The 19,148-nt window shown below is 45.6% G+C and overlaps 1 protein-coding gene across 2 annotated transcripts; it reads left to right on the top strand.

The window, feature by feature from the left end:
* The first annotated feature begins 16,311 nt into the window (after positions 1–16,311).
* Positions 16,312–18,104, top strand: LOC103653528 (NEP1-interacting protein-like 1). 2 transcript variants are annotated; one of them, XM_008680412.4, is made up of 5 exons: positions 16,312–16,680; positions 16,841–17,019; positions 17,116–17,199; positions 17,307–17,486; positions 17,619–18,104. In XM_008680412.4, the coding sequence occupies exons 1-5, from the start codon at positions 16,539–16,541 to the stop codon at positions 17,739–17,741; spliced, it is 708 nt and encodes a 235-aa protein (XP_008678634.1). In that variant the 5' UTR covers positions 16,312–16,538; the 3' UTR covers positions 17,742–18,104. The 2 variants fall into 2 exon arrangements, with proteins under 2 accessions (XP_008678634.1, XP_020407449.1); XM_020551860.3 differs by having other exon boundaries at positions 16,361–16,680; positions 16,841–17,199; positions 17,619–18,054.
* Positions 18,105–19,148: the final 1,044 nt, after the last annotated feature.

The following is a 19,148-nucleotide window of genomic DNA, read 5'->3' as shown; positions in this document are numbered from 1 at the left end:
AAACAGAAAGCAAGTTGTAATCTAAAGAATCAACAAGAAAAACATTGGAAATAGAATGGTCAGGAGATATAGCAATTTTACCAAGTCCTTTGACCAAACCTTGATTTCCATCCCCGAATGTGATAGCTCGTTGGGGATCTTGGTTTTTCTCATATGAGGAGAACATCCTTTTCTCCCCGGTCATGTGGTTTGTGCACCCGCTGTCGAGTATCCAACTTGAGCCCCCGGATGCATAAACCTACAAAACAGTTTTAGTTCTTGACTTTAGGTACCCAAACGGTTTTGGGTCCTTTGGCATTAGACACAAGAACTTTGGGTACCCAAACACAAGTCTTGGAGCCCTTGTGTTTGCCCCCAACAAACTTGGCAACGACCTTGCCGGATTTGTTAGTCAAAACATATGATGCATCAAAAGTCTTAAATGAAATGTTATGTTCATTTGATGCATTAAGGATTTTCTTTCTAGGCAACTTAGCACGGGTTGGTTGCCTAGAGCTAGATGTCTCTCCCCTATACATAAAAGCATGGTTAGGGCCAGAGTGAGACTTCCTAGAGTGAATTCTCCTAATTTTGCTCTCGGGATAACCGGCAGGGTACAAAATGTAACCCTCGTTATCCTGAGGCATGGGAGCCTTGCCCTTTACAAAGTTAGACAAATTTTTAGGAGGGGCATTAAGTTTGACATTGTCTCCCCTTTGGAAGCCAATGCCATCCTTAATGCCAGGACGTCTCCCATTATAAAGCATGCAACGAGCAAATTTAAATTTCTCATTTTCTAAGTTGTGCTCGGCAATTTTAGCATCTAATTTTGCTATATGATCATTTTGTTGTTTAATTAAAGTCATATGATCATGAATAGCATTAACATCAACATCTCTACATCTAGTACAAATAGATACATGCTCAATAATAGATGCAGAGGGTTTGCAAGAATTAAGTTCAACAATCTTAGCACGAAGTATATCATTCTTATCTCTAAGATCGGCAATTGTAACTTTGCAAACATCAAGATCTTTAGCCTTAGCAATCAAATTTTCATTCTCTAATCTAAGGCTAGCAAGAGAAATGTTTAATTCTTCAATCCTAGCAAGCAAATCATCATTATTATCTCTAGGATTGGGAATTGAAACATTACAAACATGAGAATCAACCTTAGCATTTAAACTAGCATTTTCATTTCTAAGGTTGTCAATCATCTCACGCCAAGTGCTTAGCTCACTAGATAATTTTTCACATTTTTCTACTTCTAGAGCATAAGCCTTTTTAACCTTAACATGTCTCTTGTTTTCTTTAATTAGACAATCCTCTTGGGAGTCCAAAAGGTCATCCTTTTCATGAATAGCACTAACTAATTCATTCAATTTTTCCTTTTGAGCTATGTTAAGGTTGGCAAAAAGGGAACGCAAATTATCTTCCTCATCACTAGCATTGTCATCACTAGAGGATTCATATTTAGTGGAGGATTTAGATTTAACCTTCTTTTTGCCGTCCTTTGCCATGAGGCACTTGTGGCCGACGTTGGGGAAGAGGAGTCCCTTGGTGACGGCGATGTTGGCGGCGTCCTCGTCGTCGGAGGAGTCGCTTGAGCTCTCGTCGGAGTCCCACTCGCGACAAACATGGGCATCGCCGCCCTTCTTCTTGTAGTACCTCTTCTTCTCCTTTCTTCTTCCCTTCTTGTCGTCTCCTCGGTCACTGTCACTAGATATAGGACATTTAGCAATAAAATGACCGGGCTTACCACACTTGTAGCAAACCTTCTTGGAGCGGGACTTGTAATCCTTCCCCCTCCTTTGCTTGAGAATTTGGCGGAAGCTCTTGATGACGAGCGCCATTTCCTCATTGTCGAGCTTGGAGGCGTCTATTGGTTGTCGACTTGGTGTAGACTCCTCCTTCTTCTCCTCCGTTGCCTTGAATGCAACGGGTTGAGCTTCGGATGTGGTGGCATCATCAAGTTCGTTGATCTTCCTCGAGCCTTCGATCATGCACTCAAAACTCACAAAATTCCCGATAACTTCCTCGGGGGTCATTTTAGTATATCTAGGATTACCACGAATTAATTGAACTTGAGTAGGGTTAAGGAAAATAAGTGATCTTAAAATAACCTTAACCACTTCGTGGTCATCCCACTTTACGCTCCCGAGGTTGCGCGCTTGGTTCACCAAGGTCTTGAGCCGATTGTACATGTGTTGTGGCTCCTCCCCTTTGCGAAGCCGGAACCGACCGAGCTCCCCCTCAATCGTTTCCCGCTTGGTGATCTTGGTGAGCTCATCACCTTCATGCGCGGTCTTGAGTAAATCCCAAATCTCCTTTGCGTTTTTCAACCCTTGAACTTTGTTATACTCCTCTCTATTCAAGGAGGCTAGGAGTATAGTTGTTGCTTGAGAGTTGAAGTGCTCGATTTGGGCCACCTCATCCTCATCGTAGTTCTCATCCCCTACGGATGGTACCTGCGCACCAAACTCAACAACATCCCATATGCTTTTGTGGAGCGAGGTTAGATGAAATCGCATTAAATCGCTCCACCTAGCGTAATCTTCACCATCAAAAGTTGGTGGTTTGCCTAATGGGACGGAAAGTAAAGGTGTATGTTTGGAAATGCGAGGGTAACGTAGGGGGATCTTACTATACTTCTTGCGCTCTTGGCGCTTAGAAGTGACGGAGGGCGCATCGGAGTCGGAGGTCGATGTTGACGAAGTGTCGGTCTCGTAGTAGACCACCTTCCTCATCCTTTTGTGCTTGTCCCCTCTCCGATGCGGCTTGTGAGAAGAAGACCTTTCCTTCTTCTCTTTGTGGTGAGAGGAGGAAGACTTTTTCTCCTTCCGTTTGGAGGAGTCCTTCTTCTTCTCCTTCCTTTTGGTGCGGGACTCTTCCGATGAAGTGCTCCCATGGCTTGTAGTGGGCTTTTCGCCGATCTCCATCTCCTTCTTGGCGTGATCTCCCGACATCACTTCGAGCGGTTAGGCTCTAATGAAGCACCGGGCTCTGATACCAATTGATAGTCGCCTAGAGGGGGGGTGAATAGGGCGAAACTGAAATTTACAAATATAAACACAACTACAAGTCGGGTTAGCGTTAGAAATATAAACGAGTCCGAGAGAGAGGGCGCAAAACAAATCCCAAGCGAATAAGCAAGTGAGACACGGAGATTTGTTTTACCGAGGTTCGGTTCTTGCAAACCTACTCCCCGTTGAGGAGGCCACAAAGGCCGGGTCTCTTTCAACCCTTCCCTCTCTCAAACGGTCCCTTGGACCGAGTGAGCTTCTCTTCTCAAAACAAAGCTGGGAACAAAACTTCCCCGCAAGGGCCACCACACAATTGGTGCCTCTTGCCTTGATTACAATGGAGTTGTGATCTCAAGAACAAGTGAGAAAGAAAAGAAGCAATCCAAGCGCAAGAGCTCAAATGAACACGACAAATCACTCTCACTAGTCACTAGGGCTTTGTGTGGAATTGGAGAGGATTTGATCTCTTTAGTGTGTCTAGAATTGAATGCTAGAGCTCTTGTAGTAGTTGAGAAGTGGAAAATTTGGATGCAATGAATGGTGGGGTGGTTGGGGTATTTATAGCCCCAACCACCAAAAGTGGCCGTTGGAAGGCTGTCTGTTCGATGGCGCACCGGACAGTCCGGTGCCCCCTGCCACGTCATCACTGCCGTTGGATTCTGACCGTTGGAGCTTCTGACTTGTGGGCCCGCCTGGGTGTCCGGTGCACACCGGACAGGTACTGTTTGATGTCCGGTGTGCCAGCATGGGCGATTCTGACTTCTGCGCGCGCAGAGCGCGCATTAAATGCGCGGCAGAGAGCCGTTGGCGCGGAGATGACCGTTGCTTTGGAGTCGCACCGGACAGTCCGGTGAATTATAGCGGACTAGCCGTTGGCGTTTCCCGAAGCTGGCGAGTTCCTGAGGCCGACCTCCCTTGGCGCACCGGACACTGTCCGGTGTACACCGGACAGTCCGGTGAATTATAGCCGAGTCGCCCTGGAAATTCCCGAAGGTGGCGAGTTTGAGTCAGAGTCCCCTGGTGCACCGGACAGGTACTGTTCACTGTCCGGTGGCACACCGGACAGTCCGGTGTGCCAGACCAGGGGTGCCTTCGGTTGCCCCTTTGCTCCTTTGTTGAATCCAAAACTTGGTCTTTTTATTGGCCGAGTGTGAACCTTTTTACACCTGTATAACTTATGCACTTGGGCAAACTAGTTAGTCCAAAAGATTTGTGTTGGGCAATTCAACCACCAAAATTATTTAGGAACTAGGTGTAAGCCTAATTCCCTTTCACACTTGAAGGTGAGTCACAGAAGAAACACAATAAAACAGGAAACCTCAAATTAAAGTACTGAATTATTACATAAATCGGAGTTTTTCAAGTTGCTGGTAAGAGTTCATAAAATAAGATGCAGCAGATAATCGATGTCGTCGAGAGCGAGGAAATGGGCAAGGCCTAGCCCACTACTCCTCGTGCTCCTCTCGTGCCGGAGCAGCATCCCACTCGACCGTCCAACCCAGTGGCAGGGTGGTAGGCCAAGTCACACCATCAACCATATCCTGAAGCGTACCTGCAAAAATTATGCCACAAGCAAGGCTGAGTATACTAATACTCAGCTAGACTTACCCGGTGTGAGGAAACTACTCCTCTACCTCTAGACCATGCAGCTGTTTGGCTGAGGGGTTTGGTTTGCCAAAAGCACTAGCTGTATCTAAAATCAAGTTTTAGCTTTTCAATTTCTAGCATCATTAGCTTTACTAAGTTTGCTCCTGCTAAACATACATGGTAGCAAGCATTTTAGTACAATCAACAAATTATCTCATGTAACCTCATTTCACTTCTTACTCAATGTAGTACAAGGGGTCAAGCAGTCTCATTAGCTGCGATAAGCAGACGATTCGAATCGAGTTTTATCCTTGCAAGGCAAACCTAAACACACGACATGTCAGGGTACTCCGACCCCACACATGTCAACCGTCCCCATCGATTCCCCGTTCGCGTCCAGGCCTCACCGCCTTGGCATACAATGCTCCACTGACCCCGGGTGTCGCCGTGCAGTGACCGCACTTGTACCCACCATAGCTAGCATGGGAGACTCAGTCTCAGGTCGCGTGAGGGATAAAGTCCGCGCCTGGCTTCACTCAGGTACTAGGTTTATCGGTTACCATATTTCTCGACATGTGCTTAGTACGTTCAAAAGCTTGACTCAGGTATCCACACATTAATCCTTAATTCCTTTTTTCCGTCTCATGGACAAGGCATCCTCCCTGGATCCAAGTCCATAGACTAACATAGATCCCGTTATCAAAATGAACACAATCAATTCCTGACCTCGCGCGAGTGCTAGGAAAATCACCCGACTTCTACCGAGATCCTGATTAGCAAAGCAGCTACTCGACCTAGCATACTAGTATCCATCTCAAAAAAGGAGTCCTAAGTTCATGCAGCTAGAGGTTTCAAGCAACTCCTACACTTAAGTGCACAGTACAATCCTACAAGCATTAAGTGTAGTAAAGTAGCGTATAATAATACGGTTATGCATAAACCGGGGCTTGCCTTCAATAGCTGGGGCTGCGAGGAGATCCTCGATGGTAGCCTCGGGGGCTTGCTCCTGGTCTTCCTCTTGGACAGTTCCTTGCTCGGGGATGAGCACGTACTCTCCGTCAGCGAGATTATAATCTAATGAATGCAATGAGTAAGATACATGCATGATATGATATGTGCTTTAGCAATTAAACTTTGATGGTGAATGATCCACTTAAATTAGATAGAGTTTAATCTTGCTACTAAAGATTTTTGGTGGTATACTTAGTAATTTAGATCACACTCAGTTAAACTAAGTGGTAAGTCCATTTTGGTGTTCCACTGAATTTTTTTTAAAGCCTTAGTGAGAATTTGCCAAGATTTCTAGTTGAACTTATTGGGGGCAAGGTTTATCTTTCATTTCTTTCCTTTTATTTCTTTTATGTTTTTAATGTGGGTTTAAACTACAAGTTGTCTTAATAAATTTTGAAAAATTCTGTGAAAATTACAGTGGCTTCTTACTGGTGTATAATTCTCTGTCCTAAAATTTGGGGCTTAAAGGGTGAATAGGTCTCTCTGGATAAAATTATCAAACATTAGGGCAGAAGGGGTGTTTTGAACTACAACTACCATTTAACAGTAGGTTATCCTTTAGTACTTATTTTTGCTGACATTTAGAGGTTATAACATCACTTTGCACAAATTTCTAGCCATAAATTCTTATTAGTTATTTTGCTATGATTTTCTAAAGTTTCTAACAAAATGGGTGCTTTCTACTACCACTATATTTGAAAAATATCAAACAACAAATTTCTGATTTTCCTAGCTTCTTCTTTGTGCAAGAGCAATAATTCTAAAGTTTGGCATCTTTTTGCTTAAGGGAAGGGGTGGTAGGAATTATTTGGATTAAATGGCCTTTTTCATGAACTATTGACAATAAATATTATTTTGCATCTTTCAATTGGGTTTGCATTTTTCTCTGGTGGCCTATCTCATTATTGATCTAGCAAAATTTTATTTGCCCATTATTGCATTATTTTTGGGTTACTCATGATTTATTTGAAATATGACTCATTATCAAGTTTTATTTGTTTACCCTACTTAAAATGATGGGCTGAGGTGATTATCATTTTTGTAGAGGGGTTCTAGTGGTTACAAGTCCACTGGATTTTTATTAACAGATTTGGGTCTGTTTTTATAATTCCAATAATTGTTTTTTAGTTGGAATAATGCTAAATAAAACATTTCACTTTAATTCTGTTCTAGACTAGAGGTCCCTTTATTTTTCCTAGGTTCTCTGTTACTTAAGTAGGCTAGGAAAAATAATTGCACTCACTATTCATTAATTTCTAATGCCTTTCTGATTTTCCTAAGTTTTGGGCAAAAATGGCTTTTAATAGATATCCCTACTAAAATTTTCAATACTGGGGTTCTCACTATTTTTAACCAGTGTTTACTTGGGGTTTGAACATCTACAAATTTTCTTAGATTCAGCACAGAAGCATAACTAATTTTCTTTAATTTAATAAGGTTTGGTCAGTTTCTGTATTTAATTCCAAACTCTAAAATTTAGAACAGAAAGCATGGGATTCAGTATTTTTAATTAGTAGTCCATAATATTTAGAATCCAGCAAAATTGATTTGACAACTTTTGGTTAAGTATTTCTCAAGTTATGAATTTTCTAAGTTCTCTGTTTATTAATAAGATTAAACAGAAATGATTAAATGGAAAACTACTTTGCAACGGGGTCCTTGGTGGTTATTTTCAAGTTTCCTTACAGACTAGTCCTTAGATCAATATTCAAATGTGTCGCTGACAGTTCAGAAAACCCCTTGGGGTTCCACTAAACCTAACCCAAGGTCCTTCCCCCAAATTAAACAGTACCGCGGTGGAGGAAAGGGCGGAGGGGCTTACCGGCGGTGAGACTGCTCCGGTGAGGTAGCCGAGGGTGTAGGGGAGGTCCTGAGGGTCACGGCGATGTGCGGGTCTCCATCGAGGATGGTCGGAGTTGGCCGGTCCACGTGCGCAGGCAGGAGAGCTCATCGGCGGCGAGGAGTTTGGCCTATCCAGGGCACAATTGACCAATCCAATGGGTCAGAGAGCTTCACTAGGGATCAAGGAAGGTGTGTGCGCGAGGAATTGAAGAACGGCTCACCGGATTGCTCAGTCTACGCGCGCAAGCGGGCGGCCGAAGTCCGGCGAGGACGATCTTGGCTTTCCGGTGAAGTTCTACCGAGTCCGAGAGCTTGGGAAGCTTCACAAGCTCTGGGCAAACCTATCCGATTAGCTGGCGTGGCTTGGAAGCGACTGGAGTGGGCTGGCCACGGTGGCCAAGGCTCGGGTGGCAATGGCGGGCGGAAGAGAGCTCGCCGGAGCTAAGGAGGGGCGTCTGGCCGGCAAACGTGAGCATGGGGTGAGGTGAGGCGCGCCCGGGGAGGCTTTATAGGCGCGGGCGAGCATGGATGAGGGCGGGGCTCTAACAAGCGCTCTGGGCGTGCGCGGGCGAATGCCAGTGCGCGCTCTGGCGCCTGGCACGGTGTCGAGCACGAGGCAGCGCAGAGAGAGGTCGAGTTCAAGCGCGGATTGGCTCCAAATCTTTGAGATTATGGCCATGATCCCATTGAGATATCTCTTCCTCTGACATTCCTTTGTCATTTGTGTGTGGAGGCTTGGAGGTTTTGCTAACTGGATCAAGAGATAGAGAGGGGAGAAATCTGGTTTGTCTCACTGCCTCACACAGAGAGAAGATCGCGGGTTTGACGTATCCAAGGCGCATGTCCCGATGCCATCTTCTGACATGAGGTAGAGAGGTTAGTTAGGCACAATTTTGTCAATGGGGTCATTAGGAATTGAGCAAGGGGTCAAGGTGAACACGCTCGGTCTTTGGCTCAAGGGCTGAAATTCAGAAATATGAATTTCAGAAATCCCTATTGAACCCTCACTTGAGAAGCTTGTTTGGAGTTTTTATTAAACTATTTTGGCCAAGCTTCCATAATCTTTATTGTAGCTTATTTAGTATACTTCAATGTTTATAATTGTCCTAGGCCATGATTTTATATTTTTCATGGTCTTTTACCCTTTTTCTTCAATTTTACTTAATTAGCTCACTTAGGGTTGGTATTAGGGTTTCAACATTTTTCCCTTTTTGAAAACCTTATTTGTTTGGAACATGATTCTTTAGACATACACTTGGTAGAGCTTTTATTCTTAAGTTAATTTGGTGCTCATGCTTAATTTGGCTCACATAAAATGTTAATTCTTGGGTTAGCACTGAGAGAAACCCTAGGTGACACTGGGGTGTCACAACAATAGGCCGAGGATGCCATTAGGGTTGAGATGATGACCCCCAGCATAATCCACAACCGTCCAAGACCTGTCCAAGTGATAAATAAAAAGTATTAGTTTATATTATGATTTTGAACATATAATATGAACAAGAATGAAGAACATAAAGTTACATGCCTCTCCCCATCTAGCCGAATCAGCGGCTGCCTATCCCGAAGTATGGGATGCTGAGGGAGACCCGCAGGACCTTGCAGGTAGACGCTCCTCGAACCTGAGGCGCCAAAACCTGAGGCGGCCTGCTAAGCTTTGTCGTCGTCCTGCTGCTGGTCGTCGTCATCCTGTTGCGCCGCCTGCTACTGGACAAGGTCGTCCTGCTGCGCCATCTGCTGTGCCTCGTCCTGCTCTGCCTCGTCCGCCATCCTGCTCCTCCTCCCCCTCCTCCTCAGCCTACCACCCACCATATTTGTCCAACAACCTGCAATTAAGAGTAAACAAATAAGCACATATAAAAAGATGTATTTAAAAACAGGTGCGAAATAAAAAGTCATATAGTATTACATCGATTAAAAATAATCTTCATATGTGTCGGGGTTAGCCGGATCATAACTCTCATCATCACTATCAACCATTTCATAGTCAACACCATCTGAAGTCGCATGTTTGCCATTAATGTCATTGCCTTCAAGGATTACTAAGTCATTATCATTTTGCACCTCATCATCCTCCTCATCAACAACCATTTCAATATCTACGCCCATTCCAATAGCTTTGGTTAAGTCTATCTCAAATCGCCCTTCTAGCCCATCTTCCTGGAAGAACTCTCCATCATATGTGTCCGGGTCTAAGTTATAATCTTCATCATTAGGAATAGGTAATCTCCCGTGCGGTGATACCTTATACACAACATCCGAACCCTTAAGATGTTCTTTCGTTTGGCACGCATATGGGAGATAATACACTTGTGTGGCCTGTTGGGCCACGATATAGACATCGTCTCCTAGTAAGGTGGAATCTTGTCGAATTTCGACTATCACAAGATTAGAATGTGTCCGTCTCGTCACTTGAGGGTCAAACCAATGACATTTGAATATCATTGGAGTAAGAGGTTTGGAATCATAAAAATTGAGCTCATATATTTCTTCGATTCGTCCAAAATAATCGACATCGTCAAGGCCGAGCGTAAAGACTCCAGAACACGTTGTTTTCCGATTGGGCCGACTTTGGTCGTAATTTGTTGTGCGAAAACGGTATCCATTGACCTCATACCCAGAATATTTCTTGACCCTATAAGCAAAGTCGTTGGCTACTTGTCTCAACTCGGCACTCATAGACGGATCTCTTTGGCCCTGCAAGTATTCGCAAGTTAAAAGACGCTAAATTGAGTTCATAGATAGATCACTTTGACAAACTAAGCACGTACCTTACGTTTGAACCAGGAAATGAAATCGGGCAATCCATTTCTCGCACCCTTTGTAAGAAGAGTGTCATATTCCTGTGGAGTGGGGTCCCTTGATCGACGCCAAAATTCATGAAGAAATTGTTCCATGTATGGCGTCACCTCTTCAAGGTTGGTCAATACATATAGCATGATATGCCGCCACTCTTCATGTGTCAGGGTCTTGGTGGTCGAGCCACTTGCGCTTCTGAGTTGGCCTCGAAATATGCTAAGGTTCGATTCATTGCCGCCATCATTGTAACGAGGGGGTGGATTATGCACGACAGTTTGTCACCATAATAAGTTGTTGTGAAGTTTGACACCTCCTCTAGAATGTATGCCTCTGCAATGGAAGCCTCAATTTTGCATTTATTTCTACATTTCTTTCGAATAGTCTTTAGACATCTCTTGATTGCATAGCACCAACGTCCCTGCACGCCCCCCCCCCCCCATTTGTGCCTCGTAGGGGAGATGAAGAATCAAATGCTGCATTGGATTGAAGAAGCCGGGTGGAAATATCTTCTCAAGCTTACACAGTAACACGGGTGCCAATATTTCCAAGTCTGCAACCACGGTCCGAGATAACTCTTTTGCACAAAGTTGATGGAAGAAATAGCTCAACTCTGAAAGCGCTAGCCAGACATGCTCAGGGACATAGCCTCGAACCATCGCAGGAAGAATTCGTTCAATCCATATGTGGAAGTCATGACTCTTGAACCCTAAGACTCGCATAGTAGATAAGTTCACCCCCTACTCAGGTTAGCTGCATACCCATCAGGGAACATCAACATCTTGATCCACTGAAGTACTTCCTTCCTCTAGGCCTTGCTTAGGACAAAATCGGCCTTAGGCCTTCTCCATGTCTTCCCACCACTGGGCGGCTTCATCTCTTGGCTTGGTCTATCACATAACGCTGCCAGATCCACTCTTGCCTTTATGTTATCCTTTGACTTATCAGGAATGTCTATAATTGTTGCCCAAAGTGCCTCGACAACATTCTTTTCAGTGTGCATCACGTCAATGTTGTGTGGAAGGAGCAAGTCGTCATAATAGGGGAGCCGAGTCAAGCCCGACTTATGTGTCCACATATGCTGCTCACCATATCCCACAAAACCACCTTCTGTATTGGCCACGAGCCCATCTATCTGTTGACGAATTTTGGCACCAGTCATCGTTGCTGGTGGGCGGTCTGTCACTACGACACCTTTCGTAAAGTTCTTGATGTCTAGGCGCAATGGATGGTCAGGAGGGAGAAATTGTCGATGTTTATCGAAGGATGAATATTTGCCACCCTTTTAACCAAATGAACCTAAGAGCTTCCTTGCAAACTGGGCATGGGAACTTACCATGAACACACCAGGCGCAGAATAGCCCATACGCCGGTAAGTCATGCATGGAGTACTGGTACCAAACATGCATTCTGATGTTTGTCTTCGTAGCTCGGTGAACGTACCAATTCATCGATCAAAGGCTCCATGTACACACCCATTTTATTCCCCGGGTGTCCGGGAATTTTCAACGACACAGATATATTCTGCCTTTGAAAGCACACACCGGGGGGGGGAGATTGATTGGGATAACAAACACGGGCCAACATGTGTATGGGGCAGCGCTCATTCCATAGGGATTGAACCCTTCTGTGGCCAGTGCAACACGTACATTACGAGCCTCTTCAGCTTTCTCACGGTGAACGACATCAAAGTGTTTCCATGCTTCACCATCGGATGCATGCACCATCTTGTCAGGATTGTATCGTTTTCCATTTATGTGCCATGTCATCTGTTTCGCCGATTCCTCGGTCATGTATAGACGCTGGATCCTCGGTATGAACAGAAGGTGTCGTAGGATTGTCAAGGGGATGTCAAGCTGCCTCTTCTATCCATCACCAGAATCTACCTCCATGAACCTAGACGATTTACACTTGGGACAGTACTTTGCCTCCGTGTATTCTTTCCTAAATAGCACACATCCCTTCGGACAAGCATGTATCAGCTCATACGTCATCTTGAGTGCACGAAGGAGTTTTTGTGCCTCGTAGATGCTCTTTGGCAAAAAGTGATCCTCCGGAAGCAGGCTCCCAATAACCGTCAACAAGCCATCGAATGCATCTCGACTCATGCTATACTGTGACTTGAACACCATTACACGCCCAATGGCATCCAGTTGAGAAACCTTTGTCTGGCCGTGAAGGGGCTTCTGTGCCGCGTCAAACATGTCATAGAACGCCTTTGCAGTCGGCTCTGGCTAGTCATCCGTATATCCTCCGACATACTATGCCTCGTGATAGTCGTTCAACATATCCGCTACCCCCGCATCGGCATCATAATCCTCAACGCTTTGTCTCAGCACCTCCTCTCTCGTACGATGCGCTTCACCATGAAAGATCCACCGATTATAGTCCGACGTAAATCCATTCTTCCAAATATGTTCTACCATGGCCTTCTTTGGTTTTCTTTTCTGGTTGGCACATTTGCTGCACGGGCCTGGGACTAGACTCGCTCTTTTAGCAGCTTCGCCATATGCCCGTTCCACAAAATCATCGATCCTTCTAATCCATTCAGGGGTGAATCGTTCCTTCCTCTACGGCCCGTGTACATCCACTCACGGTCCTCCATCCTCTAACAGAAGCCTAGCTATAGAAAATTTTAGCAGCACCTCCCCTCCACGGGGAGTGGGGAGGTTTCTAAAACCTGCAAATAAAAGTATCAGCATGATGGCTGACAACCACACATATTTCAATGGCACGATGGCCGACAAATATATATATATATAATGCACCCATGTGTATTTTATTTTGTGGATGTACAGACCCCAAGACTCCCTGTCCGACCAGAGCACCTAACACCCCGAGCACACCTCCCCATAAGAGCACGCCCTCGGCTCTCCTGTACGCGCGCCTCCCTGCCCCCCGCTGCCGCCGCGCGCCTCCCTGTCCCCGCGCGTTACAACTAATGATTGCAACTGTGTGGTTTGTTGATTTTCTGTTGCGACGTTTGTTGCTTGTTGATTGCAACTAGGGGTATCCTCTAATTGCAAACTTGAGTCTCTGTTTTTACTCCTTGATTACCATTGCATGGTGTGTTGTTACTCCAGTTGCAACGTTTGTTGCTTGTTGATTGCAACTAGGGGTATCCGCTAATTGCAAACTTGAGTCTCTGTTGTTGCTCCAGTTGCAACGTTTGTTGCTTGTTGATTGCAACTAGGGGTATCCTCTAATTGCAAACTTGAGTCTGAAGTGAAAAGGTTCTGTCGGGAGCGTGCGGGAGGGACGAAGACGAAGCGTCGATTCGGCCTGGGTGGGGCGGTTAGCTCGGACCAGGTGCTCCTGGCGCGTAGGTTCGGCCTGGGTGCATTCTCTATATTGAATGTACCCAGGTGTAATATATAAATACAATATATATATATATATATATATATATATATATATATATATATATATATATATATATATATATATATATATATATATATATATATTCAATCCACTACATAGCCACATGCAAACTACATTTATAATTTAATCGAATCAGTGTCGAGTGCTATCACTTAATATCAAACTTAACAATTTCATATAACCATATGTAGACCAACTACACATAACTATATGTAATCATTTCATATAACCTAATAATAATCGAATCAATCACATGTAATTTCATATAACCATATTAGAAATGTATACCGTAGCCGGGGAGGATGGCGGAGATGGTGCGAGATTGACGTGGTCGAGGGCAGGATTGACGGGGAGATGGCCGGAGCGGCAGTGGTTGGCGGAGATGGCGCGGCGGGGAGGATGGCGCGAGTTTGACGGGGTCGAGAGCCAGAGTGGCGAAGATGGCACGGCGCGCGGGAGTGGCGGGGCGCGGTGGCAGCGCGCGTCGGCGGTAGCGCGCGTCGGGGCAGGGCTGCGGTGAGCGGCACGGCGGAGCGGCGGCGCGCGGGTCGGTTGTGCGCGCGCGGTTGAGAGAGTGAGCGAAGAGAAGAAGAGAAAGACGGCCGGTGTAATATTCACCGGCTTTGCCGAGTGCTAGATCGCGGGCACTCGTTAAAGGATTTTTTAAAAATTTAAAAATATATTATGCTGAGTGCCACAGATCTAGCACTCGGCAAAGACCTCTTTGCCGAGTGCCGACTGACAGGCGCTCGGCAAAAACTGGACTTAGGGTTTTTGCCGAGCGCCAAGCGTGGGCACTCGGCAAAGATACTTCTTTGCCGAGTGTCCACCAGCTGGCACTCGGCAGAGAAAGCTTTGCCGAGTGTCTTTTCTGGACACTCGGCAAAGTATATTTTTTCATTTTTTATTTTTCCAACCAAACTTTTTGTGGTATGTTCCTACACTATGTAGACCTACATGTACCATTTTGGGACAATTATTACAGTGTTTTCTATAACTAATGGATTTAGTTGGTTTATTTGAATTTGTTTGGAAAATTCACATTTGAACTGCAAGTCACTCGAAACTTGGAAAATTGTGCATACAAAAATGATATACATGCTATTTAGCACAAGTTACGATCGATTTCAAGAGCGGACCGGAAAATTCGAGCATCATGCTCACTGAACATGGTCGTGAACTTGCCATCCAGCTGTTTAAAAATTCTATAAAACACAAACAAAGTCAGAAAATCATGAAACTTGTCCACGTGTCATGATATCATATGTAGAGGCTGTGATAACAATTTGATAATGTTTCAAGAAAGTTGTTAGACACTATGTGTAGAAACCTAGGAGAACTACATTGAAACTCTGATTTCATATTTTGATCTATCTTTTTTATAAGTTTGAGTTTATGTGACTTATTTTAGAAACTAGAGCTTACAAACTTCCTCTTATTTGGTCTCTGTATGGTGGAATTATGTCATTCTATAATATCTATTCGTTCGATTAGTCGTCGTTGTGAATTCTCTTCTAATTGCTCCCTTCATTTGTCGTGTTGTACCAAGACATTGTGTGGAGTAAACAACAACATCAGTTAGTCAAATAAAAAAATATTATCAGAGAGCGGAGACAATTAATAAAAATATTTGAGATCTTTTGGTAGATAGTTTACGTGGATATTATTGTGAGCCATCGCAATGCACGAGCAACCGACTAGTACCCATGTAGGTATGAGTTACGTCCGGTCACTCGTACCCACAAAGATTAGTTATCTATTAGAATAATACATTATACAAAAGTTAAGTATACCAATCTAAATACCATTACAAAATTTTGAGCATCATTTAATCATTCATTCAACAACACCATGAATAATTAGATAAATTAGCAACACTAAGATAGTACCACATAACACATTACATGTTTCATTATATGATCATCAAATAGTTGTTAAGCCTTATATTTTCTTACCGCCAAAAAGTTTGTTAAATAGTTAAAATAGATGAACGATCGAAGCCTAAGTTCACGCTTTTGTACTGGGTATTTTATACCATGTGTTAACGGGCATGTGTGATAATGGAACGTTCTAATACCCGTTTATTCATTGGGTGAACGTTTTTGGCCAATAAGAAAATCATTGGTAGAATATTTAGCTCGTATATATAACGTAATAAAGTAAATACCTATTATATATGGGGTCAATAGATATCGGGTCGGTGAGTGCCATCTCTAGCGCGATGCTTCGGAACTCCCTTTCAAAGCGCGATCGATCCGCCCGTCCGGGGTGCCCGCAACGAGTGAGATGAGGTGACAGATCCATGCGCAACGCAAGAGCAGGCAGGGCAGCGGGACGGCGTCGTGGTTGGTGGTGGTGTGCGGGAAGAGGGAAGCTTAGCCGTTAAGAGAGCGAGCGGAACAAGGAAACCAAGGCGGGCACGCACGGCGCGGCGATCCTTCGCCAACCACCCTTTCGGGCTGGGGCCGCCGTCGCCGTCGCCGTCAGACGCGCGCCGGACGGATGGTTAGCATTTATGCGCCCGGCACAGCGCGGTCCGTGCGTGCTGTTGCCTGGTTGCTGCCTCCCGGACGCTTTGCGTGCGTGCGTGGGCGCGTTCCACCGCCAGCCAGGCTCTCCACGTCAGAGTCGCCGTCGAGAGCAGATGCGGGCGCACGACTGACCTGCCGAGCCAAGCGCAGGCGTGGGCGCGGGCGGCAGAACAAGAACAACGCGTACGTCCACCAGCCAGAACAACCTATAAATTTCCAAACGCGGCACGCCACAAAGTCCGCCCGTCCGCAAATCCCTCGTCTAGTCTGCTGTGCCATCTGTTGTACCACGACTAAACCACAGCTCCACCGTCAGGTCTTCTTCCCCTTTCGTGTCCTCTCCTGCGCGCGCACCGACAAGTGAACGAGCGAGCGAGCGAGCATCATGGACATGGAGGCGGCCGCGATCTCCGGGACCGCCAGCGCGTCGTCGTCCACGTCGCGGCGCGGCAGGAGCATCTCCCGCCTGCCAGCGCGCGTCGCCGGCGCGGTGATCCGCGGCCTGGTCACCTTCGTCTTCGCGGCAGGTCGGTGGATAGATTTTGACTTGCCATCAGTTTGATCGATCGATTCGATTCATGTGTTCACCGTGCCCTCTTCCTCCGCCGTTGCGTGCTACTGCTACACAAGTGGTTCTGGCGCGTTCAACGGACCAACCGAGGCTCACTGATTCTTGGTTTCATGCAGTGGGCATGGTCCTCGGGGCCGTCACGGGCGCGCTGATCGGGCTCGCCACGGAGAGCGGCCTGGTGCGCGGCGCCGGCATCGGGTCCATCTCCGGCGCCGTCGTGTCCATGGAAGTTGTCGATTCCTCCGTCGCCATCTGGCGCTCCGACGAGTCCGGGATCTGGAGCGTCCTATACGTGGTACGTAACAATCAGTTTCGCCGTTTCATACCCAATCCAATCTCTTCGTTCACCAACCTAGTAACAAAAGATCAATTTTCTGCTAAAACGTTTCAGCTCGATGTCCTCTGGAGCCTGCTGACCGGCCGCCTGGTGCGAGAGAAGGTGGACCCGGCCGTGCAAAGCGCCGTCGACAGTCAGGTAAGCACAAAGCCCCAAATCAGCCGCTCACAGTCCAGCCAGGATCATCTCAACAGACGAACCTCAAGTCTCCAGCCAAGCTAACGTGCTCTCGATCGGCCGCGCAGATGAACACCGCGGACTCGCAGGACATGGCGCCGACACTGGCGGACATGTTCGAGACGGGCGCCGCCGACGCCAAGGGCATGCCGGCCGCCGCCGTCGCGGCGCTCCCCATCATGGCCTTCACCGAGCACACCGTCGCCGACGCCTCCGGGGAGCCCATCGGCTGCTCCGTCTGCCTTCAGGTCAGCTACCTACAGATCCCCGCCGCCGCGCATGCTTGCAGGGAGTGCAGGCTGTGCATGGCCGAGTTTCGTGTCGTTTCTCAACAGTTTTTGATGGTCGACATCGACCCGGTCGGTGGTTTGATTTTGCAGGACTTCGAGGCAGGCGAGACGGCGCGGAGCTTGCCGGAGTGCGGGCACACGTTCCACCTGCCGTGCATCGACGTCTGGCTGCTCCGGCACGCCTCGTGCCCACTGTGTCGTCGCGCGGTCTAAGCCGGTGCGCACACTTTTCGTTAGGATGTCTTTGGGCAACCGTGAGCCGATGCGCGTGCACACGTGTCCCAGACCAGGAGCAGAGTATTGTAGGGTAGTAGGAGTGCAGGACACCTGGTTCTTTCTTGCATACCTTGATTATTTTTTTCTTCTTTTTTCTACGTCTTGGGCACGCATGTACAGATACAGTACGTGGCTCACATTGTCTCACACACTATGTGGATGTAAATATGTATAGGGTAAATGTTGTAAACAATGTAATATACTTGTACATTGAGATTTCTTTCCAATGATCGTGGCATAATACGAATAATGTACTTGTTCACACTTAAAATTCTCTACGATAGAGAGTATTCGATACAATAGCCTCTTTATTTTGGCCCACTTATGTGAAAATTACTTCTATAAAACTCGTCCAAACCAACGTGAACGTAGAATTTGTCTAATCGCAGAGTCGGGAGGAATTCGCCGCTTCCTAAACCCTAAATTGTGTAGACTTCTCCTTGATTTTGTTCCACACGTAAGTCCCATGATATCCAGATTCTGATGACAATTATATTATCCAGGAATCCAGATTCTTAGAAAATATTTTAAAAAAAGTTGACTCAAATAGGTTCGATGATAGATTGATAAGCAGTGGATCATCTTATGATGATCGAAGCCTAATGATGAGGTGCTGTGACACGTGAACAATGTACTAGTATGAAGTGGAATCGCTTGACTGCTTGTAGAGATGGCAATGGTAGCAGAAACCTGATATGTGATGGATAAAAACTATTATTAGAACATGGGTATGGTAAATTTTTATGTCCACGAGTATTTTATTGGACCATTTATTATACTCAACGGGTGTGGTGGGTATGAGTATATTCTCTATTGCCTAAACCTGCAACCCGACGGGAAACCCACTAACCTATGACAAGTGTGTTCGAATTATTACAAGTGTTCTTTATAAAATTTAAAGTAAAATTAAATGTTGAACTTGTGATAAAATTTTGTTGGATTTGATGAATTTTTCATGCTGGTCACAAAGATAACATGCTACTTTAATATCTTTCATTATTGATGAGACATAAGGCTCCAATATTTTATATTTGGTACTTACTTTTGAGATTAAAATAATCACGTCAATTGGATTTTTGGTCGGTATGGGTACCCAATGGGTACCTTCTACCCGTGGTAGGTATGGATATGTGGTAATTTTGTACTCATGATGAGTAGTGGGTATGGGTAATGTTGTATTTTTTTCTCTATTGGATATGGATATGCCTCATGTACCCATCTTACCATTGTCATCCCTAACTGCTCGGCAAATTGATCATTGGGTATCCGATGATGAGGAAGGTGTTGGTCACTTGATAAAATATCTGTTCGGGTACATAACAAGGTGACACAATCAGATTGTAT

Source organism: Zea mays, chromosome 4, assembly GCF_902167145.1.
Source record: "Zea mays cultivar B73 chromosome 4, Zm-B73-REFERENCE-NAM-5.0, whole genome shotgun sequence".
NCBI lineage: Eukaryota > Viridiplantae > Streptophyta > Magnoliopsida > Poales > Poaceae > Zea > Zea mays.
The sequence above is the reverse complement of the archived record's forward strand: the minus strand, read 5'-3'. Positions and strand labels throughout refer to the sequence as shown.

Bases quoted from the DNA above. Each gene is read 5' to 3' on its own strand.
- LOC103653528 (XM_020551860.3), top strand. From the start codon at position 16,539: ATGGACATGGAGGCGGCCGCGATCTCCGGGACCGCCAGCGCGTCGTCG. The intron at 16,681-16,840 runs GTCGGTGGATAG...GGTTTCATGCAG, and splicing joins CACCTTCGTCTTCGCGGCAG to TGGGCATGGTCCTCGGGGCC. The intron at 17,200-17,306 runs GTAAGCACAAAG...TCGGCCGCGCAG, and splicing joins AAAGCGCCGTCGACAGTCAG to ATGAACACCGCGGACTCGCA.